General features: G+C 48.0%; 1 protein-coding gene, 1 non-coding gene and 1 pseudogene across 2 annotated transcripts in view; all 3 read right to left on the bottom strand.

Annotated features, from left to right (window-relative positions):
- MAPK1 (mitogen-activated protein kinase 1) overlaps positions 1-16,128 on the bottom strand; it is a 56,303-nt gene extending 40,175 nt beyond the window's left edge. Inside the window, exon 1 of the mRNA XM_061385583.1 lies at positions 15,806-16,128. Within this exon, the coding sequence (XP_061241567.1) occupies positions 15,806-15,924 (119 nt within the window). The 5' untranslated portion in view covers positions 15,925-16,128. The remainder of the gene's footprint in view (positions 1-15,805) is intronic.
- On the bottom strand, positions 11,399-13,555 carry LOC133229180 (large ribosomal subunit protein eL39-like; annotated as a pseudogene).
- Positions 13,296-13,399, bottom strand: LOC133229319 (U6 spliceosomal RNA). Its single transcript, XR_009730543.1, has one exon. It is a non-coding gene; the product is annotated as a U6 spliceosomal RNA (small nuclear RNA).
- Positions 16,129-23,894: the final 7,766 nt, after the last annotated feature.

The raw sequence follows: 23,894 nt of genomic DNA, 5'->3' as shown, positions 1-23,894 counted from the left end.
AGCCTTACGATACTAGGTTATAGTTAAAAATAATAAAGTAGATCAATGAAACAAGTAGATTCCAGAAAGACACAGGTAAACACCTCTAAACTGAATATGAAAACTCATGTGAAATTAGACAAACTGGAAAGCAACAAATACTGATAAAACCTGTACTATTAATACGGGATAAAATACGTAAGACATACAAAGCTAGCATTCTTCTCCACAGTGATCTCCACACAGCTTAAAAGACTAAGTTAGAGTGTCACAGGGCTTTGTGTATTTCACCAACTCTGAAGCAATACGAGAACACAAAGAATTAGTTGATGAATTTGACTACATAAATATTTTTAAAGCTTTCAGAAAAAATTAAAAGGTTTTCAGAACATTAATACTCATTAATACTCAGCTTCTAGTGTATAAATGGTCTTATAATTTGAATACAGTTTCCCTGATACCTCAGTTGGTAAAGAATCTGTCTGCAATGCAGGAGACCCTGGTTCAATTCCTGGGTTGGGAAGATCCCCTGGGGAACGGAAAGGCTGCCCACTCCAGTATCCTGGCTGGAGAATTCCATGGACGGTACAGGCCATAGAGAGTCGGACACGACTGAGTGACTTTCACTTTCAAACACCAGCTAAGTGAATAAAACTTAGAAAAAAGTTTGGCCTCACAAATATCCAAAAACAAGGCACCTATAAGGCTTCTCTCACTTCTGTTCAGTTACATATAAATTAAAGAACACCACCACGTTGTCAGAGCAAGAGGGACCTGGGGCAGGGAGGGGCACACAGAGCAAAGGGCTTCTAAAGATCAACAAGGACAGGCCGGGGGCGGGGTGTGGGTGGGAGAGAAGGTCAACAGAGACAGCACAAATTCAGAGGCGTTTCTGGAGAGCTAACTACCAAAGTCTCATTTTTGACCCGGTCCTCTGTTTTTGAGAAATAGATTCTAAGAAAGTTACTCCAAGAGGGTGGGGTCCTGTTTGTGCTAAAAACGTTTACAGCTGCATCAGTTAAAAACAGTGAAAACCTGAAGCAATTAAATGTCCAACAAATGAGGAACAGTTACACAAACTATCTGGTTTTAGTAAAATTAAACGCTAACAATCCACGTTAGAGTCGCAGGTACACGGAAGGCTGCTGGGAAACAGGACCACAAGAGCACAGTGTAAGCGCTGAGCAGGTCAGACGGCACCCTTGCTGAGGACAGGCCCAGCAGGGCAGAGGGGAGTGAGGCGCAACGTGGGGGAGAGGGCAGAGCCAGGGGCAGGCCCCGGCGGAGCCTGAAGCGCGACAGCACCTGGAAGGGTCCGAGGGTTCGGCCCTCCTTCCTTCTGAGGGAGTCATCAATACACAGGAATGCAGGTGAGGTCACTCAGACAGCGTGCACACAAGAGCACAGTCCACGGGCTCGGAACAAAGGCCAGAGACTGGACCAGGTGTGCTTCAGCAAAGCAGGGTTAACTTGTGAAAGAGGAGATGGTTTATAACATCAAATCTTCAGAAACGCCAACGTCTCTGGGGCACAATCGCACGGACAGGGCAGAAGCTCAGGCTACAATCCAGAAGGACTGAAACTGAGAAAGCCTGAGCAGCCTGAGTCCTGCGTGACGCACAAGAGCCCAGCCCGGGAGGACGAGAGCGCAGAGGGAGCAGCACAGGCCACAGGAAGTCTCACCAGAAGGGCAGGGGCGAAAGGCTCTCTCTCCACCCCTCAGAGGCTGGGGGACAGTGCAAGACTAGCTCAAGGGGCCTTTGCTCCAGACTAGCGCACAACGGAGCAGTGTGGGACACATCAGCAAAAGCTGATGTTTTCAATTAAGAGACTTAAACCCAGCTTGTTTTGTTGAGTTTAAAAAACCTTTCACCATCAGGACTTCCCTCGTGGTCCAGTGGTTAACAAATCTGCCTTTCGATACAGAGGACGCAGGTTAGATCCTTGGTCTGGGAACGCCCCAGGGCAACTAAGCCTGCCGACAGCAGCTGGAGCCCGGGAGTGACCCAACTGAGACCTGAAGCGGCAGGAAAAAAAATTTTTTTTCCCCAAAAAGTTAGTGTGTATACATAAAAAATATCTTTCACCATAGAACTGGCTAATACACCTTGAAAAACCTAAGAATTTGACTTTTAAATGATGATTATTATTTTAAATACAAAAGAAACATTGTACAAATCCCTATTCACTTAGTAGGGCTCTAATATCAGGAACAAAACAAGAGTCTCTGGTCTCGCCACTTCTCTTCCACACTGTATCTGAGGTTCCCGCTGGGGAAATTAGGCAAGAAAATTAAATAAAAGGCACACGGCAGAAAAGAAGTAACCTTATCTCTGCAGACGACACGATCTTATATACGGAAAATCCTAAGGAATCCAATTAAAAAAACCACCAGAATTAATTAACAAGGTCAGAAAGTAGAAGAATACAAGATTAATTTATAAAATATACAATAAATAAAACCAGTTCTATGTATTTCCAATGAACATTCCAAAGAAGAAATTAAGAAGCCATCTCCAGGGCTTCCCCGGTGGTGCAGGGGTTAAGGAACCCACCTGCCAACGCAGGAGACAGGAGTTCGATCCCTGTTCCGGGAAGATCCCACACGCCGCAGGACAACTAAGTCACAACTACCGAGCCTGTGCTTCAGAGCCCGGGACCCGAAACTACCGAAGTCTGGGTGTCACAACTACTGAAGCCCACGGGCCCGAAAGCCCGCGCTCAGCAGCCAGAGGCCACTGCAGCGAGAGCCTGCAACCACAGCCAGGGGGCAGCCCCACTCGCCGCAACCACAGGAAAGCCCTCGCAGCCACGGAGACTCGGCACGGCCAAAACAAAGATGAAAAGGGAAAACACAACACTTCCATTCACAATACCAGCAAAATAAAATACTTAGGAATAAACTTAACAAAAGAGGGGTAAAACTTACACTCTAAAAATTAACTTCGCTCAAGGTTTTTTTTTTTTTTAGTTCAAGCAGACGGGAAAATATCACATGTTCATGGGATCAGGAGACAAGATACTGTTAAGATGGCAATACATCCAGAGTTGATGTAAAGATTCAACACCATCTCTGTCAGAAACCCAGCCTTTTCTTTGTAGGAATTAACGAGCCAATCCTAAAATGCATATGGAAATGCAAGGGAATCAGAAAAACCAAAAAAATCTTGCAAAAGAAGGACAAAGTGACAGGAACCAGTGTGCCCATGTAAAAAATTTATTGCAAAGCAAGTAAATCAAGTCGGTGCAGGGTGTGGTACTGGCACAAAAAGATATGGATCAATGAAACAGAACAGAGGGGAGTCTGGAAACAACCCCATTTCTATGGCAAACTGATACTCCCAAAGAGTGACAAGACCACTTAGCGGGGAAAGGACAGTCTTTTCAAGGAATGCTACTGGGACAACCGGACAGCCACATGCAGCAGAATGAAGCTGGACCCTTACCTCACACCATACACAAAAATCAACTCTAAATGGAGTAAAGACCTAAATGTAAGAGGTAAAACTAGAAAAACCTTTAAAGAAAGCGTAGCCATTGTCGTATATTCGGGTTGCTAAAACAAACAAACAAAAACCGCTTCACAGACTGGGTAGCTCATAAACTACAGACGTTTGCTCCTCACAGTTCTGGAGGCTGAAGTCTGAGATTAGGTGCCAGCATGGCTGAGTGAGGACTGTGCTCTTGATCTGCAGAGTTCTCACCATACTCTCACACAGTATTAGGCTGACCAAAAAGTTTTCTGCGTTTTCAACATGATGTTAAGGAAAAACTCAAATGAACCCAACTGAAGGGGCCAGGAAGCTCTGTGCGGTCTCCTTTACAAACAGCACTAATCCCACCTGTAAGTGGGCTGTGGGCCTGCACATGTACATCTGAGGAGTGAGTTCCAACCCTCAGAACCAATTCCAGTGGCCACGGCCCCTCCCTTCAGGCTCTGCTGAATAAAGAGCTCAGGGGTTGTGGGCGTGAGGAGTACAGGCTGTTATTTGGAGAAGGGACAGCAAAGACAGAAGGCACAAAGCAGAGCTCTCCTGCCAGAGGGGGCGCGCAGGTCATCAGAAAGCCCTCTGAGGATCACCGTACTTAACTCAGCCCATCAAGTTCGCACTGCTGATAATTTACTTGAGTTGTGTCATTTTATAGCTCTGCTGAGCCTTGGAGAGCTAGTCAGAAGGCATTAAAATGTGGTATGCTTTACATAAAATGTACTATATAGCTTTAAAGCTTAGCTGTATAAATTCACATATGGAAGAGTCAAAACCCTAAGAATCATTAGCACATTTTAAGACAAGTGACGACGACAGAGGATGAGATGGTTGGATGGCATCACCAACTCGATGCACGTGAGTCTGGCAAGCTGTGGGAGTTGGTGATGAACAGGGAGGCCTGGCATGCCACAGTCCATGGGGGTCGCAAAGAGTTGGACACGACTGAGTGGCTGAACTGAAGACAAGCGATATTATGTTAAACAGAAACTGCAATACAACTGTTACAGAAGATAGGAACACTGAACATTCAGTTCAGTTCAGTTCAGTTCAGTCGTGTCCGACTCCTTGCGACCCCATGAATTGCAGCACGCCAGGCCTCCCTGTCCACCACCAACTCCCGGAGTTCACCCAGACTCACGTCCGTCGAGTCAGTGATGCCATCCAGCCATCTCATCCTCTGTCGTCCCCTTCTCCTCCTGCCCCCAATCCCTCCCAGCATCAGAGTCTTTTCCAGTGAGTCAACTCTTCGCATGAGGTGGCCAAAGTACTGGAGTTTCAGCTTCAGCATCATTCCCTCCAAAGAAATCCCAGGGCTGATCTCCTTCAGAATGGACTGCTTGGATCTCCTTGCAGTCCAAGGGACTCTCAAGAGTCTTCTAAAACACCACAGTTCAAAAGCATCAATTCTTGGGCGCTCAGCCTTCTTCACAGTCCAACTCTCACATCCATACATGACCACTGGAAAAACCATAGCCTTGACTAGACAAACCTTTGTTGGCAAAGTAACGTCTCTGCTTTTCAATATGCTATCTAGGTTGGTCATAACTTTCCTTCCAAGGAGTAAGCGTCTTTTAATTTCATGGCTGCAGTCACCATCTGCAATGATTTTGGAGCCCCAAAAAATAAAGTCTGACACTGTTTCCACTGTTTCCCCACCTATTTCCCATGAAGTGATGGGACCAGATGCCATGATCTTCCTTTTCTGAATGTTGGGCTTTAAGCCAACTTTTTCACTCTCCATTTTCACTTTCATCAAGAGGCTTTTTAGTTCCTCTTCACTTTCTACCATAAGGGTGGTGTCATCTGCATATCTGAGGTTATTGATATTTCTCCCGGCAATCTTGATTCCAGCTTGTGCTCTTCCAGCCCAGCGTTTCTCATGATGTACTCTGCATATAAGTTAAATAAGCAGGGTGACAATATACAGCCTTGACGTACTCCTTTTCCTATTTGGAACCAGTCTGTTGTTCCATGTCCAGTTCTAAGTGTTGCTTTCTGACCTGCATATAGATGATGCTGTGAAAGTGCTGCACTCAATATGCCAGCAAATTTGGAAAACTCAGCAATGGCCACAGGACTGGAAAAGGTCAGTTTTCATTCCAATCCCAAAGAAAGGCAATGCCAAAGAATGCTCAAACTACTGCACAATTGCACTCATCTCACACGCTAGTAAAGTAATGCTCAAAATTCTCCAAGCCAGGCTTCAGCAATACGTGAACTGTGAACTTCCTGATGTTCAAGCGGGTTTTAGAAAAGGCAGAGGAACCAGAGATCAAATTGCCAACATCTGCTGGATCATGGAAAAAGCAAGAGAGTTCCAGAAAAACATCTATTTCTGCTTTATTGACTATGCCAAAGCCTTTGACTGTGTGGATCACACTGAACGTTACGTTCCATCAGATTAATCCACAATGTCAGTATTTATAAATTTATTATAAATATAGCAAAAGTCACTCAGTCGTGTTTAAATCTTTGTTCAACTATACAGTCCATGGAATTCTCCAGGCCAGAATACTGGCATGGTAGCCTTTCCTTTCTCCAGGGGATCGTCCCAACCCAGGGATCGAAACCAGGTCTCCCACATTGCAGGCGGATTCTTTACCAGCTGAGCCACAAGGGAAGACCATGTGGTATCCACTCAAGGCAGCAGATATTAAGTTTCCAGCTATCTCATTGAAATCTCTGTTCTATTTTAGAGAGTTTAAAAAGTCAAATATAGCTGTGTTAGCTACAATTCCATTAGATGAGTCCATGTAAGAGATGACTTCCTAACCTCCAAGTGACTAACTCTCCTCCCGTGGAATACAGTGACTTGCTTCTCAAGTGAAATAGGGTGGAAGGGGTGCTGAATGTCTTCCGAGCAGAGATCATGAAAAGGTGCTCCCTGGGGAGAGCTGACCAGCTGTGATGTGGGGAGGACAGAGAGGCCTCCACAGGGAACTGAGCCCACGCCCCTCAGCTCTCCCCAGGACACACAGCAGCACCAAGGTGTGTCAGTTGGGTGTGGCTAGAAGCAGATACCTCAGCCCAATTGAAATCCTGGGTGCAACCCTGGGAGGCCCTGAGCCAGAACTGCCCACCAGGCCCACTTCTCCATTCCTAACTCACAGCAAGTGTAAGATAAATATTTACTGATTTACTGACAGAAAGCGAAGACAAACTAAAGAGCCTCTTGATGAGGGTGAGAAAGCAGGGTGAAAAACTGGCTTAAAATCCAACATTCAAAAATGAAGACCATGGCATCCAGTCCCATCACTTCATGGCAAACAGATGGGGAAACAGCGACAGATTTTATTTTTATGCGCTCCAAAATCATTATGGATGGTGACTGCAGCCATGAAATTAAAAAACATTTGCTCCTTGAAAGGAGAGCTATGACAAACCTAGAGAGTATTAAAAACCAGAGACATCACCTTGTTGACAAAGGTCCATATAGCCAAAGCTGTGGTTTTTCTAGTAGTCATGCACAGATGTGAGAGGTGGGCCATAAAGAAGGGTGAAGGCTGAAGAACTGATGCTTTCAAACTGTGCTGTTGGAGAAGACCCTTGAGGGTCCCTCGGACTTCGAGGAGACAAACCAGTCCATCCTAAAGGAGATCAACCCTGAGTGTTCATTGAAAGGACTGATGCTGAACATTTTGGCCACCTGAGGTGAAGAGCCGACTCACTGGAAAAGACCCTGATGCTGGGAAAGATTGAGAGCAGGAGAAGAGGGCAGCAAAGGATGAGATGGTTGGATGGCACCGCCAACTGAATAAATATGAATCTCAGCAAACTCTAGGAGATAGTGAAGGACAGAGAAGCCTGGCGTACTGCGGTCCATGGGGTCGCAGAATCAGACATGACTTAGTGACTGAATAACAATCAGTGTTTTAAGTCACAAAGTTGTAGGGCATTTATTACACAGCAATAGATTAATACCACAGCAACAGAATGAAGAAAACAAGGTAACAGAAAACTCTGTAGGGGTCGTTTAGTCTAGGAAAGGATTGAAGGTAATGTGAAGACCACCTAAGAACATCTTCCTTCCAGAACTGGAGCACTGAGAGCGTAGCCAAGCCACAGGGCAAGTCCTTACCTGGGCTGTCAGTGGGACACGTTTAACAATCAACCGTAAACCACAGACACACACAATATGATTCTCACAGCTGTTAAGTAAAACCAACCAAAGTATAAAACCAGGCAAACATGTTAGAAGTCATGGGGGTGAAGGGTTAAGTAGGGGCTGAAAGGAAGAAAGCAGCAGGCTTCTGGAGGGCCATCGCTTCAGTTTCTGATCTGGGCACTAATTACCCAGTTAGTGAAAACTCATTGGACTGAACAGGTAGACATGTGCACCTGGCTAAATGTAGATTTCAATAAGACGTTTTTAGAGATAAAATACTATTTATTATTGCTATTAGGAATAATAACCCATAATTAGTGCTTATCTTCAACTACAGGCCTCTCATAAAAAAAATCTGACCACCGTAAAACAATTAGGCAGTTTCACTGTATGCATTAAAACAACTAAAAAAAAATCCAGAGCTTCCCAGGCGGCTCAGTGGTAAAGAACCGCCTGCCAATGCAGGAGACACAGGTTCAATCCCTGGTCCAGGAAGATCCCACGTGCTGCAGAGCAGCGAAGCCCACGCGCCCAGAGCCCGTGCTGTGCAAGGAGAGGCGCTGCCGCGGTAAGGACTCAGTGCACCGGGGAGAGAGAAAAGCCTGAGCAGCAACAAAGACCCAGCACACCAAAAATAATTAAAAAGAAAAAAAAATCCAGTTCATACTAACTCCAGAAGCCAAGAGAAGAACTCTTTCCAGGCAGACAATCCTAAAACCCCTCGGGGGAGGAAGTGCCCGTGTCCCCACCCCCACTCGTCAGAGGAGGGCTGGCCGCTCCCACCCTCTCGGCACACGCTTTCCTCTGGCGACTCACTCTCTGCTCCTCTAAGTGGCAGTGGGACCTGAGGGCAATGCCCACCTCCTCCCCTCAGGGAGGCCGTGAGCCTCACCTGCAAGGCCACCCCAGGTAAGTGCAACTAAGAGGCCAAGGCTGGCGGCCCCGCTGTGGAGCGGAGGGGAGCAGAAGCCTCCCGAAGCTGCCTGCTGGACCCCGAGGACCAGAGTGCATACGAAGGCTTGCCGTTGCTTTAGTTGCTAAGCCGAGTGCGACTCTTTGTGACCCCATGACTGCAGCCCACCAGGCTCCTCTGTCTATGGGATTTCCCAGGCAAGAATACTGGAGTGGGTTGCCATTCCCTTCTCCAGAAGATCTTTCCAACCAGGGATGGAACCCCCATCTCCTGCACTGGCAAGTGGATGCTTTACCACTGATGCAGCAGGGAAGCCCAGCTTCTATGCTGACCCTTAAAAAAAAAAAGATACATGGAAGACATTAAACCACATCTCGCTGTGTCACCCCACGGGGGCCACACCTGGCAGCATATGAGCTCGTCTAACTAGAAAATTCACCGCGAAGACTTCGAAAATCCCACTAAAAACTTACAGAACACAAACAAAACGTTCCTGTGGCACTAACACCGCAGATCAGCTGAGCTTCAATTTAAAAGTAAACAAAATGCTCTTTAGCGTTCAGTGCTTGATGTCATTAACTAACAATGGTGATACCAGATGACCATTTAAGAAGTACTGTTACTACTGTCTTTGCACAAAGGGAAAACACACACCTGTGTATACACACAGACCTCTAACTGTAAGCTCCCTACAGTACTCACTAAGGTTCCTCTGAGGTAACAGTTTTATTCATATTTTCATCCCAGCAACTGCTTAAGACACTCTTTATTGAGTCGCATCCATTTCAGCCCCCAAATATTTAGAGCTGACGGAAAGCACACCAAACACGAGCACAAAACTCAAGGAAACAAGCTCTCCACTTCACACAGGTTAGATTGCAACTATCAAAAACCAGAAAATCAGTATTGACGAGGATGTGGAGAAACTGGAACCCCTGTGTGCTGCTGGTAGGAATGTATAATAGTGCAGCTGCTTAAAAAAAAAAAAAAAAAAAAAGGCAGGAGGACTGCCCTGGCGGTTCAGTGGGTAAGACTCCTGCTCCCGGCGCAGGGGGCCCAGGTTCAATCCTCATCCCAGATGCCACAACTACGGGGTAACTAGATCCCCATGCCACAGCTAAGAGCTCACACACCGTGCCACCGCAGACTCTGCACAGCCAAAGAAGCAAGTGCTAAAGAAGACGGAAAAAGGACCCACGGCCGGCCCCGCAGCTGAGCATGGAGAAACACCTCAGAGAATGTCTATCCTACTTGCTTTCCGACGATGGGACCTCCAAGAAGTGAACGAGAAAAGAGAGGCAAAGGGGGAGAAAGGGCATCTCAGCGTCAGGCAGGCAAGGAGGTGGAGCAGGCTGGATGCCTGGGAGGCAGCTCTAGGTGTCTGCTGGGGAGTCGGCTGTTTCTGACTTAGCAGGAGTGTTAGTGTAAGAGGAGGAATACATTACAGATGGTTCCTTGGAAAACGCAGCCTGGATGCTCTACATGAGAATCTTTTTATAAATACTTGAGAATTGAGAGCATACAAATTAAATTCGTAGGAATGGCTTCTCAGCTATGGCGAACCACCAGCAGCACATCATCAGGGACACTATTAATACCAAACTTTGTTCGCAGTCTGTGCACTGAAAACCGTTCAGAAACTGCGGCTTTTCTGTTGCTCATCTAAGCTGGTCTCACGTCTCTGAACTTCAAAGAGCATAAAAGAGACATCTTCATGAGAAGTTAAATTGCCAGTTGAGGAAAGCTAGGAATCTGAATCCAGATGCGCTTCAGGTCTCGCGTCTCTACAGCTGATACATACTCCTGCTGGCCCTGCCTTTCCAAAAGGTGGCACCAATGCCAGCAAGTTCCAGGGAGGGCAGGAGGGAACGCGCCAGCAGAGGTAACCAGTGCAGGTGTGTGGAGGAGATGCGCCTGAGAGGAAGGCGGACTTGAGCAGGGCCCAGGGCTTCTCGGGGAGACACAGCCGGAGTCTCACCAGGACGGTCCTCTGGTGCAGCCGTTCAGCACTCCTGCCTGCACCACATACACACCGAAGGTCAGTAACGCCCCCAACCCACCCAACAGCCAAATCAAAACAAAACCCATGTGCAATTTAAAATGCTGTTGGAGAAGCGGTAAAAACCACAGGCTCTGAATACCCTGACGTAAGCAGAAAGATGAGAGGAAAAGCACAGCGGGCAGAGAAAGCACGAGAGATAAGGGAGCACGAAATGTGATGAGGGACTGGCAGGAAAGGGCATCCTCTAATGACTTTCACCTGCAGAATCAAGTCTGAGCTCAGGAAACAACATCCTTCAGAGTCTGTCTCAACTCCAAGCTTTCTCCCGATGGCGCCCGACCGCCATGCCGCCTTCCTAGACAACTCCAGGCTTTCCTGAGCTGATGTGCTGATTTCACACCTCCCTGTCTTTGCATGTGCAGCTACCTCGACTTAGAATGCACTCCTCAAAGCAAACTCCCAGCCAGCCATCAACACCCAGTCGAGCTCGTGAAGCCATACCAAGCCCCTCATCACTCGGGCCTTCTTTCCTCCCCAGAGCGCTGCACGCACGCCTTCTGCACAGCGCTGGTACATTCTCCGTATTATGCCCAGCTCCACCCACTATCTGAACTAAGAGCTACTCCAGGGCTGGGATCATGTGAATCTTGGCATATAACAGTGCTCAGAAGTTTCCTAGTGAATGACCTTGCAAGAAAAGTTTTTTAAAAGGCTAAAACATGACACAAGCAAAGAGCAGACAACAGATATTTCCTGTTACTGTCAACTCAGATCTCTGGTCGAGTATCACTTAGGAACAGACAGACAGGGATGCCCTATCACTTGCAAGCTGGGTGTCCATGATCGCACTCACTAACCTCTGCCTCGATTTCCACCACTGTGGTTGTGAGGACTTATCAGTGTATGCAAAAAAAAGAAAAAAAAAAGCAAAATGCAACACAGTGTCAACTAAACCGGAGATCTACTAGTCTGCCTTCATCACAAAAACCACAGGACAGGGTCTACACCATCAGGAGCGTTAGCACAATGAGACTTTGATGGAACCACCTGGGGGTTTTTTGTTTGTCAAGGTCTCACATTTTTATGACTAAGCCAAAGCACTAGCACAGAAAGACACAAAGAAAATCAGTTTCCAGTGAAACAGGTCCAGCTGTTCAGACAGCAGTGCTGTTCAGAATGACATGGTGATGAAGCGACCTTGACACAGCATAAACAGGCGTGCCACCTCATGTGCGAGGCTCCTTACAGACCCAGCTTGGTGGTTCTCCAGTGTCTTCTCTTGGGAGTTGTACCTGATTTTATCATCAGTTTTCACTCGAATTCGTTGGGGAATGGGACAACTCTGCTTTTGTTTCTTGGCCTGGAATCACTTGATTCTGAAAGTCTTATGAGAAGACATAGTGAAGAGCAAACTCAACCACACACAGGATGGCGGGGAGGAGGAGTGAGCCCATCTATCAGGGGAGCTGAAAGTCAACAAATCCAACAGCGTCTCTTCCAGCTGCACGGCATTCTCTACCATGTTCAAAGCAGTCCCCAGGGACCCCGGCCTCCGCAGGCTCCTCTGACAGTGCACATACGGTCCTCTGGTCTCTGACCACGCTTCCTCTGTCCTTTTCTGAAACTCGCCCTCTAAAGACACCTAAAGTCAGGCATTCCTTAAGCTCAGCTCTCATTTTTTTTCTCATCTTGTCCACTCTCGAGGCTTCGATTCGTATCTCTATGGAGATGATTCCATGATCTCTCGGTCACATTCAGCAAGTGTTTCAAATTGAACTTACCCGAAACACTTATCTTACTTAGACAATTAAGCAAAGAGCTTCAATGCTCCTCTTTCACACCATGTTTTTCCTTTTTTCCTGATTCTTATACCTCTCACCACTCCTCAACTCCCTCTTCTGCTCATCTCTTAAAAGGACTCTTTTGTTACCTTCTTGGTATTTCTATCTCACTGCTTCTTAACCTTTCTGGGATAACGGAGCTTTTGAAAATCTAATGAATGTTCTGCGTTGTTTACTAAAAAGATAAAAATACAGAACACATGCATGCCACCTCACCCATGACCACCAACGAGAATCTGTCATCCACTGGAGACTGTCACTGACCCAAATCTTCACCCCCATATTCTCCTTCCCTCTTATTTTCAAGATGCCTTCTGGATACAGCTTATATGGCCTGCTGCATCACAAACTTAACAATTTCAAACCAGAAATCACTGTTTCTCCTTAACAAACCTCTGCTGATGGCATTCCTTCTCTCGTAAGGGCACCGCCATCCTCCCAGGCTCCCACCTAGAAGACTTGACATTAACAACTAAATGCTGCATCACCAAGTCTGCTCTCAGAAACCGCTCTCAAATCCAGCCCCACCTCTCTCGGCCTCTTGCCCTTCAAGACGTCGTAATCCTTTGCTTCATCCCACACCTGCCGTGATCAGAAGTCCACCACTCTTCTGACAAGAGTTCCATTGCTGACTCTGTCTTTGTAAAGGCTCTCATCTCCATCTGCTGTAGTCCTCGCCTGCTATATTACTTTACCTCTAGAGGGTTACGACAGCCTCGTTGATTCCCCACCCATTTTTTCCCCCGTAATTTCCACCAGGGTTGACCTATCCCCCTCCAAGCTCCAAAACTGACCATGCGCCTGCCTCTTTTTAAAAACACTGATGCATCTTCAATCTGCAAATACACAACCAAACTCAGGTCTGCCTTTAGCGTCTTCTAGTCTGCCACCTAAACACTTTGCCAGGATTAGATTCCATAGCTTAGACTGTCAGTGTCAGCTATTATCTTTCTTTCTTTTTTTTTTAAGTACGGAACACTTCACGAATTTGCGTGTCATCCTTGAGCAGGGGCCATGCTAATCTCTGTATCATTCCAATTTTAGTATATGTGCTGCCGAGGCGAGCACTCAGCTATTATCTTTCTATCAAAATCACACTCACTCTTTTTTTTTTGGGGGGGGGGGGTTATTTTTTTTTATTTTTTTTTTAATTTTATTTTATTTTTAAACTTTACAATATTGTATTAGTTTTGCCAAATATCGAAATGAATCCGCCACAGGTATACTCACTCTTAAAGGCCCAATTCAAACTCCACTCTTCATCTTTGTATCTTCTACATGAGGATTAGAAGAAGGACTCTGCACAGAAAAGGCAAATTCCTAAGGAACTGATTCAGGAAATGAAAGGGAAAAAAAAAACTTTTCCCTGAAAATCTTAAATCTTTCTGGAAGCTGTTTTTTTTTTTTTTAATATTACTATTCAAATACTAACATTTCAATCAAGAAACCCTCCTTAAACCCAGCATTGTTAACCAACATTAAAGACTAATAATGTACAATGTAGATTAAATTATTAAGTAAATATCAACCTCAAAATAAAAAGGTATAATCTAGACCCAGGATTCTAATTCCAGTAGTATCTGTACTCTGATCTTAAGAAAGGAACATCACAGTAAGAAGACTTAATGCTTCACCTGATAAGAAACAGAAGGTCAAGTAAGTCTACAGCAGCGATAGAAAGCCACCAGACCTAAATCGGCTTCAGATTAGTAAAAATTCTTATCAGATTAAAAAAAAACTTTCAACTGAAACGTCATAAAACTATTTTTAGTCGTTATTTTAAAGGGCTGGAAGGTGTCTGAACCTCTCACAGAGGGACATGTTCAGCGGCATACTTCCCAACAAGTGAAACAGCAATGAGATGTACCACAGAAACAATGCTGCGGGCAGTATCTTCTGCTACGTTCTAGGACCTTTTTTCTTTTAAGCCTGACCTAATTCAAATTTTCTCTTCACTCCTAAGCCTTGTGAGTTTGTGTTAATTTCAGTTGGACATAGTGAAGCATTTTGCTTCCAAAAAGAATGAACATACTCAAGATTAATTGGAAGACTTTAATTGAAAATCTTTTTTGAAAAAATGTTAACTAATACTTAGCAAAAATTGCCCTCTATGGTATTTATAAAACTATGATCATTCAAATTTGAATACATTTTTGAAATAGAAATGTTTATAACAGTAGAACAAGCTAAAATCCTAAAATTAGACATTACATTAAGGAAAGCAAGGGCTCAGACGGTAAAGAATCCACCTGCAATGCAGGAGACCCAGGTTCGATCCCTGGGCCGGGCAGATCCCCTGGAGAACGGAATGGCAACCCACTCTACTGTTCTTGCCTGGAGAATCCCATGGACAGAGGAGCCTGGCGGGCTACAGCCCATGGGCTCACAGGGAGTTGGACACGACTACGCAACTCACACACACACAAGGTAAGCAGGGTGTAATAAAAAGAACTGCAGCAATTGAAATAGGATCTCAGTCTAGAATCTCAAGTCTGACTCTGGTTGCACGACTTCAGAGTTGGCTTCACCGGGAAATGCTTTCTCATTTGAAGGGTATCATCGCCTTTCCCTCCCTCCAGACGGCTGTTCAAATAAAATGAGATAGTGGACCTGGCACAGCACCTACCACAAAGCGCTCAACAAATACCAGCTTCCTTCGTTCAACAAAAAAGACACGCTCCCAAGAAGATTTAGGCGTGAGGGTATCTACACTCACACAAGTCTTCACCAGCACAAAACACGGCAGCTGGTTGGTTCTAAAGAAAAGCCAGACCCCCATTTCACGAACGTTTCTGAGGAAACACTGGATGAGGACAAGAGCCTGCATGTGACTCTGGAGGACGCCATCAGAACAGGGCTGCACACATACACACGAAGACCACTAAAATGCCCAGGAATTGGGGTTCAAACGTCTGCAGCCTTTAAGGCTGGTAGGAGAGCTCACGCCCCGCGAAGAAAAAGCAAGTCAGACTGGGCCCAGCTCCGGATGACTACTCTGCTGAACCAGGAGAGCGACGCGGGCTCATCCTCCTGAGGCGCGCGCAGCGCGGCACTAAAACCCGTTTCGAGCCTGCCAAGAACCCACCACGAACGCCCGCTCGCAAGCCTGCGCAGGAGAGCCCCCGGCGTCGCGGAGGGCACCTCACGAAGGCCGCAGGCGACGGGAGGAAAAGACCACGGGCCAAGGTCGGGGCTGTGCGCACCCGCCGCGGCGAGCGTCCGAAGGAATTCGCGGCCGCGCTGCGCGCACCCGGCGGAGGGGGGGCCTCGGGGGCCCGGCCCCAGCCCCCCGCCCGCGCCCAGCGACGCCCAGGCCCGAGGCCTCCGCCCCGCGCCCGAGGCCCGCTCGGCGCGCAGACGGCAGCGCAGCCCGGGGGGCCGGGGCCGGCGTCCGGCCGCGGCGCGGGCGAGGCCGCGGCGGCTCCCCCGCCAGGCCCGGGCGGGCGCTGCGGGCTGCGGGTCGCGGACACTCACCACACCATGCCGTAGGCGCCCTCGCCGATGTACGAGAGATTGGTGTAGCGCGGCCCCACGTCGAACACCTGCCCGCGGACCATCTCCGGGCCCGCGCCCGCCGCCGCCGCCGCCGCCATGTTGGCTGCCGGGCCGCCGCCGCCGCCGCGCTGCGCTCGACGCTCCGCGGCCGCCGCTCGGCCCACGCCGCGCCTCCCGGGGGACCGGGCCGCCGCAGCTGCCTCCGCTGGCCGGAAAGGAGCGGGGAGGCCGCCGCTCGGGAGAGCCGGGAACGTACCCGCCGCTCGGACCGACTGCCTGCCTGACTGACGGGCGGGCCGGCGGGCGGGCGGGCGGAGGGAGGGGCGCGCGCCGAGGAGGGCGTCGAGGCGGGCCCGGGCGGCGTGCGCGTGGATTGGCTCTCCGCGCGCAGGGGGCGGGGCATGCGACCGGCGGAAGAGGCGCGCTGGGGCGGGGCATGGCGGCCGGCGCGGCGGGGCGCGGCCACAGGCGCTCGAGGAGTTGGGGGCGGGGCGCCCCCCCACCAGCCAGGCACCGGGGACCCGGGCGTCAGACCCGAAGGCCGCGCCGACCCGAGAAGGCGGACCCTGCCATATCCAGCCGTGCGCCCGGACCTGGCCTTTGCGCGTGCGCGGTCCACACGAACTTGAGGCCTCGACGCCCGGATAGAAACCGGAAGAGGGACCGAGACCGAGAAAGACATTTGCATCCTGAGACGGTGAAAACCCAGAGGTGGAGGCCGAGGGGAGAGTCCGGGACGGGCAGGGCCCGCTGGTCGGACAGAGGCTCATTCAACGGGTGTTCCTTACCGTGATGCTGCCGGTCCAGGCTCCCCGGAGTTACCTTCCAGCGGAGAGAGACGTGGATGCACAGCGTCGATGGACAGAAGAAGCGATGAGTCGCAAGGAAGACTGGGCGGCAGACGCCAGTGGTGATGGTGTTATGAAAAAATATGAAGCAGAGTAAGAGGTTCCGGCAACCTGCTGCTGCTGCTGCTAAGTCGCTTCAGTCGTGTCCAACTCTGTGCGACCCCATAGACGGCAGCCCACCAGGCTCCCCCGTCCCTGGGATTCTCCAGGCAAGAACACTGGAGTGGGTTGCCATTTCCTTCTCCAATGCATAAGAGTGAAAAGTGAAAGTGAAGTCGCTCGCAACCTAGACAGCATATTAAAAAGCAGAGACATCACTTTGTCAACAAAGGTCCGTCTAGTCAAAGCTACAGTTTTTCCAGTAGTCTTGTATGGATATGAAAGTTGGACTAAAAAGAAAGCTGAGCGCAGAAGAATTGATGTTTTTGAACTGTGCTGTTGGAGAAGACTCTTGAGAGTCCCTTGGACTGCAGGGAGATCCAACCAGTGTTCATTGGAAGGACTGATGCTGAAGCTGAAACTCCAGTACTTTGGCCACATGATTCGAAGAACTGACTCAATTGAAAAGTCCCTGATGCTGGGAACGATTGAGGGCAGGAGGAGAAGGGGATGACGGAGGATGAGATGGTTGCATGGCCTCACGGACTCAATGGACATGAGTTTGAGTAGATGCCGGGAGTTGGTGATGGACAGGGAGGCCTGGCGTGCTACAATTCATGGGGTCGCAAAGAGTCGGACACGACTGAGTAACTGAACTGAAAGAGGTTGGGAATAGGGCGTTGAAACACTGAGAATGACATTAAGATTCAGAGACTTGAGATCGGTAGACATGGAAAGAACCTCAGACGTAGGACATGCTGAAATAAAAATGCAAAGATAGAATCACTGAAAACCAGAGCAGCAAGATCTAGAGAGAAGGAGACAAACACACTGAGGCTCAGAAATAGTCACAGACACCACAGGTTGAAAAATAAGAGTCGGCTCTTGAAGCAAGTGAATGCTGAGAATAGCTAAGACGAAGAGAGAAAACCCGTCTCCCCACTGCCTCTGGACCTCCACCCGCACCCTCTTTGGAGGGGAGTCAGAGTGGGAGACCCTGCATCCTGACTGTCCAGCACTGTGGTCTTGAAAGCCTGGACTTCCAGGCATCAACAAAGATCAATTAGACAATCTCCAAGCAAAAAAAAAAAATAAATGAACCCTCTAGGGAAAAATGTGTGGCACGTGAGAAAAGAGAGTGCTGGGGCCAAAAATCACTCCTTTGCAATAAATATATTTAGCCCATGAGGCAGAACCCAGTTTCAGAAAGCACCTGATTCTTATTCTCCATTAAAAAGAGGACATTGGTTTTAAGGAACAGGCCGAGATAAATGGAGAGTATCCTGAAATTAAAATCACGATAGCAAAAAGCGGTGGTCAGAGCAGTAAAAAGCAGATGGAATGACACAGAAGGGCCGATCAGCAACACAGAAGACAACTCTGAGGACAAGTAAGTGATGAAGCTCCTGGAGAAGAAAACGCACAGGAGAACGCCACGGAGAGTCGAGGAATAGGCACCCCGAAGAAGACAGCAAATCCATTAGACGTGATAAATTATACCAAAAGAAATTTTGCCTTCGGTTTAAAAAGATCTGGGGTGGAGGGGGGGAATTGAGTGAGTTCTCTGAGTCCAGAAAAATAAGCAGAAACCAACTTCAAGAAATAATCTGGAGGGGCTTCCCTGGTGGCTCAGTAAAAAAAAAAAAACAATGCCCAGTGCAGAAGACACTCCTTCTGTCCCAGGTCCGGGAAGATCCCACACGCTGTGGAGCAACTGAGCCTATATGCAGCAACCGCTGAAGCCCATGGAGCCTGCTCCGCAACAAGAGAAGCCGCTGCAATGAGAAGCCTGCACGTGGCAAGGAAGAGTAACTCCCACTCTCAGCACCTAGAGAAAAACCCACACAGCAGGAAGACCCAGCACAACCACAAATTAATTAATTAATTAAAAAAATAATAATCTGGAAAAGTCCTGAAATTTCAGGGATAGAAAAACACAGTATTTGATCATTAAAAAAAAAAAAGGACTATTTGAAAAACTGAAAGCTGGGCCTTCCTAGCGGTCCAGTGGTTAAGAGTCCACCGTCTAATGCAGGGGACACAGGTTTGATCCCTGGCTGGGAAACTAAGATCCTGTATGTTTCAAAGCTCAGCCGAAAAATAAAAAGCTGAAAGCTGGTTTTCTGCCGATGCCTCCTCTGTAATAATAAAATGCCAAAGGAAAATGGGAACAAGTTGGCAGCAGTCTGAGAGGGTGGGTTATCCATGTGACACCCTATGGGTGCTTCCGCTCCACGTTTTCCAAACTGCCGACGGTTACCTGCAGGAGCCCTGCACTCAGATGGCAAGATAGAGCTTGAACCTTGGCTTTTCTGCTTACTACCTGTACGACTTTGGCCTCAGTTTCCCCACCCTTAAAACAGATCACAACAGCACTTACCTCCCTATTGTACAGAATAAGACAGCAGATGTAAAGCTCCTGGCTCCTAGTACATACTCAGTAAACGTTACGATTACTATCGACCCCACCCAGACCTGTTCCTCATCTCAGGCTTCTGGATCCTATCACCACCCAGATCCTCCAGCTGAGGTCTGGGGATGATCCTGACAATTCATTTTACCATACTCCCAACCCCTCCCAGCATCTGACCCATCGCAAACCCCTATACGTTCTATTTTTTCAGTATTTTGGAAGTCACTGCTACTCAAAGTGTGGCCTCCAGACCAGCAGCAGCAGCATCAGGTGGGGGTCTATTGGGAACACAACATCCTGGGCCCCACCCCAGACCTGCTGACTCGGGATCTGCATTTTCACAAGGTCCCTGGTGGTTTCATACGCATCTGAAACTTCTGGAAAGCACTGTTTTCTTTGTAGTTGAGACACAAGTGATATATCACAGCACCTGCCCTCCGCCCTGCTTTTGCCCGCTCCCCATGCTCCAGACAGGCCAGACAGCTCTCAGCTCTTTTCGGCCCTGCAACCTTGCCACGTACCTCTCTCTCTGCGGGTAACATGTCGTCTCTTCACTCTTCTAGCATCTGTGGGCGTTTCAAAGTCACTGACTCTCGGAGAACTTCTCTTGCCTGCTGCTCTGGTCGCTAAGCAACCCTGTGATGAGAGTCTGGCTTCCCTTGTGGTCTTCGACAGGGAAAGTGCACTGACCAGGAGACAGCCCTGCTCAGGTCCTTTGGCAGTTGCTGTTCCCTCCAAGATGGGGTTTAGATACACATCAGCTTCTGCTGAGTCAGGCTGGCATGAGCCAGGCCCGGCGGGAAGAATCATCTAGCTAGACTGACAACAACAAATTTCCAGAAGCCCGGAGCTGAGACCCTGAACGTGGCTCTGTGGTGCCAGGAGACCACGGAAGCCGCTATCCAAGCCCAAGTGAAAGTTGCTCAGTCGCGTCCGACTCTGTGACCCCATGGACTATACATACAGTCCATGGACTTCTCCAGGCCAGCATACTTGAGTGGATAGCTGTTCCCTTCCTCCGGAGATCTTCCCCACCCAGGGATCAAACCCAGGTCTCCCACATTGCAGGCGGATTCTTTACCAGCTGAGCCACCAAGGAAACCCGAGACCTAAGACCCTGCTTAGACGGCTAGCTGGCCACCTTGATGTCTTCCTGAGTGTCCCTCTAGAGTGGTGACAGTGTGCAGATCTGTGGAATCTTAGAAGACACGTGGACATCTGTTGTTTTCTGCCTGCCCAACATTGACCCCTTCTCCTTCTGGTAGCAACAATCCAGTTTTCTTACACTTAGAGCATTTGCCCCCCCGCCCCAAGTCAGGAATAAGCCTGTGACCCAGGGCTCCCCAATCAGAGTCACAGATGTTGGTTTAAAAGATGAGCAGGAGACCCAATCCAGGCCAATGCCCCTCAGCCCGGACTTCTGCAGAAACAGCTGAGAAAGGGGTGCTTCCCTCCTGCCGAGGTTGGCAGAGCAGGAGCTGTGGGAGTGGGGCCAAACACGCCACAGCGTGAAAACTGCCCTCTAGGGTAAAGCTGAGACGGGGAAGCAGGGCCCAAGGACGGAGACAACTTCCTGACGACACAGCCTGGCGATTCGGCCGAGGCTGGACTTCACAAGTGCGTGAGACAATATGTCTCTTTTAACTGAAGTCAGTTTGAGGTATGGTTTTGTCACTTGAAACCACAAGAGTTTGTGACTAATACACAACCCGGCTGACTCCCTTTTCTGCAAAAATGGCTCAGACTCATACAATAAATCACTGGGACATGAATCAGAAACTCATGAATGACGAAATGAGGGAAAAGAACTGGCAGTGAGCCTTGAAACCAGCTAAAGATGGAGAGATAACTGAATAAAAACACCGCTCAGTAGAGACTGAGGCTGATGAGTTGAAGCAATTGTTGTTGCTATGGTAACAAACAAACTGCAAAAGGGAAAAATTGAGAAAGAGGATTTTTTTTTTAAACCGGGGTTCTAACCTCAGATTAATGCAATGAAAACCAGAGAGGAAGAAAGAGGGTAGGAAAAGCAAGGTACTAAGCCTTTGTTTTACAGAAAATGAAGAAAAGAGTTACTGTAAAAAACTGTATAATTTCATTTTTTTCCAGTGTAAAAAGTTGTATGCCTACCTCATAAATTCTTTTGCTGTTTTTGTTGTTCAGTCACTGAGCCCTGACTCCTCTGTCCTCTACTATCTCCCAGAGTTTGCTCAAGTTTGTGTTTATGGAGTCAGCGATGCTATCTAACCATCTCATCTTCTGCCACCCCCTTCTCCTTTTGCCTTCAATCTTCCCCAGCATCAGGGTCTTTTTCAATGAGACAGCTCTTCGTGTCACGTTACAAGAGATAAAGGGAAGAAGGTAATTCATACAACAAAAATCGAGACCTGTAACCAGAAGTGTACTAGACACTTTCCTCACATTGTAATCAGAAAAGAAATGGCAAGGAATCATTAAAAAAAAAGTCAAAATACTAGAAAATTAGATGACGGAAAGTTAAGGTAGGTCTAACAAATAAGGGAAATGTAAATAAATAAGAAACACCTAAATAGCTAAAATCCCTGTATAAAAATATGAAAATCTCAGCTCAGAGGACAAACTCTGAGTATTTACCGTCGTTAGCAAAGACTTGCCAAAAGAGAAGACAGATATTGTATATTAACGCATGCATTTGGAATCTAGAAAGACCACTAAACCTGTTTGCAGGGCAGCAATGGTGACCCGGAACAGACTGCGGACACAGAGGGAGAAGCGGGGGACGAACAGAGGCGGGAGCCTGGAAACACAGTCGTTGCCACGTGCAAACCAGGCAGCAAGTGGGGATCTGCCGTGTGACACGGAAGCACAGCCCAGGGCTCTGTGACGCCCTGGATGGGTGGGGTGGCGAGGGAGAGGGGGGCGGCTCATGTGGGAGGGACATATGTCTACCTGCGGCTGATTCACGTTGAGGTATAGCAGAAACCAACGCAATATTGTAAAGCGATTATCCCCCAATAAAAGAAAAGACGTGCCAAAAAATACACACAGAATAAAAAGTCATTGCGAAACCAAATTCACCATATTACACAGCAGCGCAAAACAGGAGACAAATAATCTTTGGAAATACAACTAACAGAAACACAGCTACAGTAAAATATATCACGGAGAAATACATAAACCCAGCTAGAGTAAAGTATGTGACAGCCTGTGATACAAAACAAGGATAAAGATAAGGGAAGCAGCACCATGATGAGGCATAGAAGTGTACGCTGAGGCCTACAGCTACGTGAGATATAAAAGATACCTTGCCACAAAAAGGTCTTTTGTGTGTTTGATTGATGACTTTTGGGCCATGAGGCATGTGGGATCCCAGTTCCCAGATCAGGGCCCTCACTGGTAGCCCCCGCAGAAGAAGCCCAGAGTCTCAACCCCTGAACAGCGAGGGAAGTCCTGAAGGGCAAGATTTATGTTATATATACTTTACCACCAAAAACTCAATTGGCTACATTTCTGACAGCTGATTTCTGGAGTCTCCCTAGTCCCATCCATCTATGTGTTTACGCTTGTGGCAGTATCAGGGTATTAATTCAAAATTTGTGCTTTGGCCGTGCCAATCAGGGGATCAGACTTGCTCCCCCTGCACTGGAAGCTCGGAATGTCAACCCCTAGACCACTGGGGGAGTCCCCCAGACTGGAGTGGGTTGCCATTTCCTTCTCCAATGCATGAAAGTGAAAAGTGAAAGTGAAGTCGCTCAGTCGTGTCTGACTTTCAGCGACCCCATGGACTGCAGCCCACCAGGCTCCTCCATCCATGGGACTTTCCAGGCAAGAGTGCTGGAGTGGGGTGCCATTGCCTTCTCCGGACTGTCTTAATTACTGCAGCTATAAAGGAAGTCTTAAAATCAGATACTGGGACTCCTCTAACTTTATTCATGTTTCTCTAAACTGTTTGAAATACTACATTTATTTTGACTCCCAATATCAATTTTGGTCATGGCTTTTCTTCCAAGGAGCAAGGGTCTTTTAATTTCATGGCTGCAGTCACCATCTGCAGTGATTCTGGAGCTATGACCAACCTAGGCAGCATCTTAAAAAGCAGAGACATTGCTTTGCCAACAAAGGTCCATCTAGCCAAAGCTATATGGTTTTTCCAGTGGTCACGTATGGATGTGAGTTGGACTATAAAGAAAGCTGAGCGCCGAAGAATTGATGCTTTGGATCTGTGGTGTTGGAGAAGACTCTTGGAGTCCCTTGGACTGCAAGGAGATCCAACAAGTCCATTCTAAAGGAGATCAGTCCTGAGTGTTCACTGGAAGGACTGGTGCTGAAGCTGAAACTCCAATACTTTGACCAACTGATGCGAAGAACTGACTCATTGGAAAAGAGCCTGATGCTGGGAAAGATTGAAGGCAGGAGGAGAAGGGGACGACAGAGGATGAGATGGTTGGAAGACATCAGCGCCTCAATGAACCTGAGTTTGAGTAAGCTCTGGGAATTGGTGATGGACAGGGGGGCCTGCCATGATGCAGTCCATGGGGTCGAAAAGAGTGGGCCACGAGTGAGCGACTGGTCAATTTCGGACTGTGGCGCTGGAGAAGACTCTTGAGGGTCCCTCGGACTGCAAGGAGATCAAACCAGTCCATCCTAAAGGAAATCAGTCCTGAATATTCATTGGAGACTGGTGCTGAAGCTTCCAAACGATTTCTTTCAATTTTTTTTTTTTTTTTAG

This window comes from Bos javanicus, chromosome 17 (assembly GCF_032452875.1).
Source record: "Bos javanicus breed banteng chromosome 17, ARS-OSU_banteng_1.0, whole genome shotgun sequence".
Classification (NCBI taxonomy): domain Eukaryota; kingdom Metazoa; phylum Chordata; class Mammalia; order Artiodactyla; family Bovidae; genus Bos; species Bos javanicus.
The sequence above is the reverse complement of the archived record's forward strand: the minus strand, read 5'-3'. Positions and strand labels throughout refer to the sequence as shown.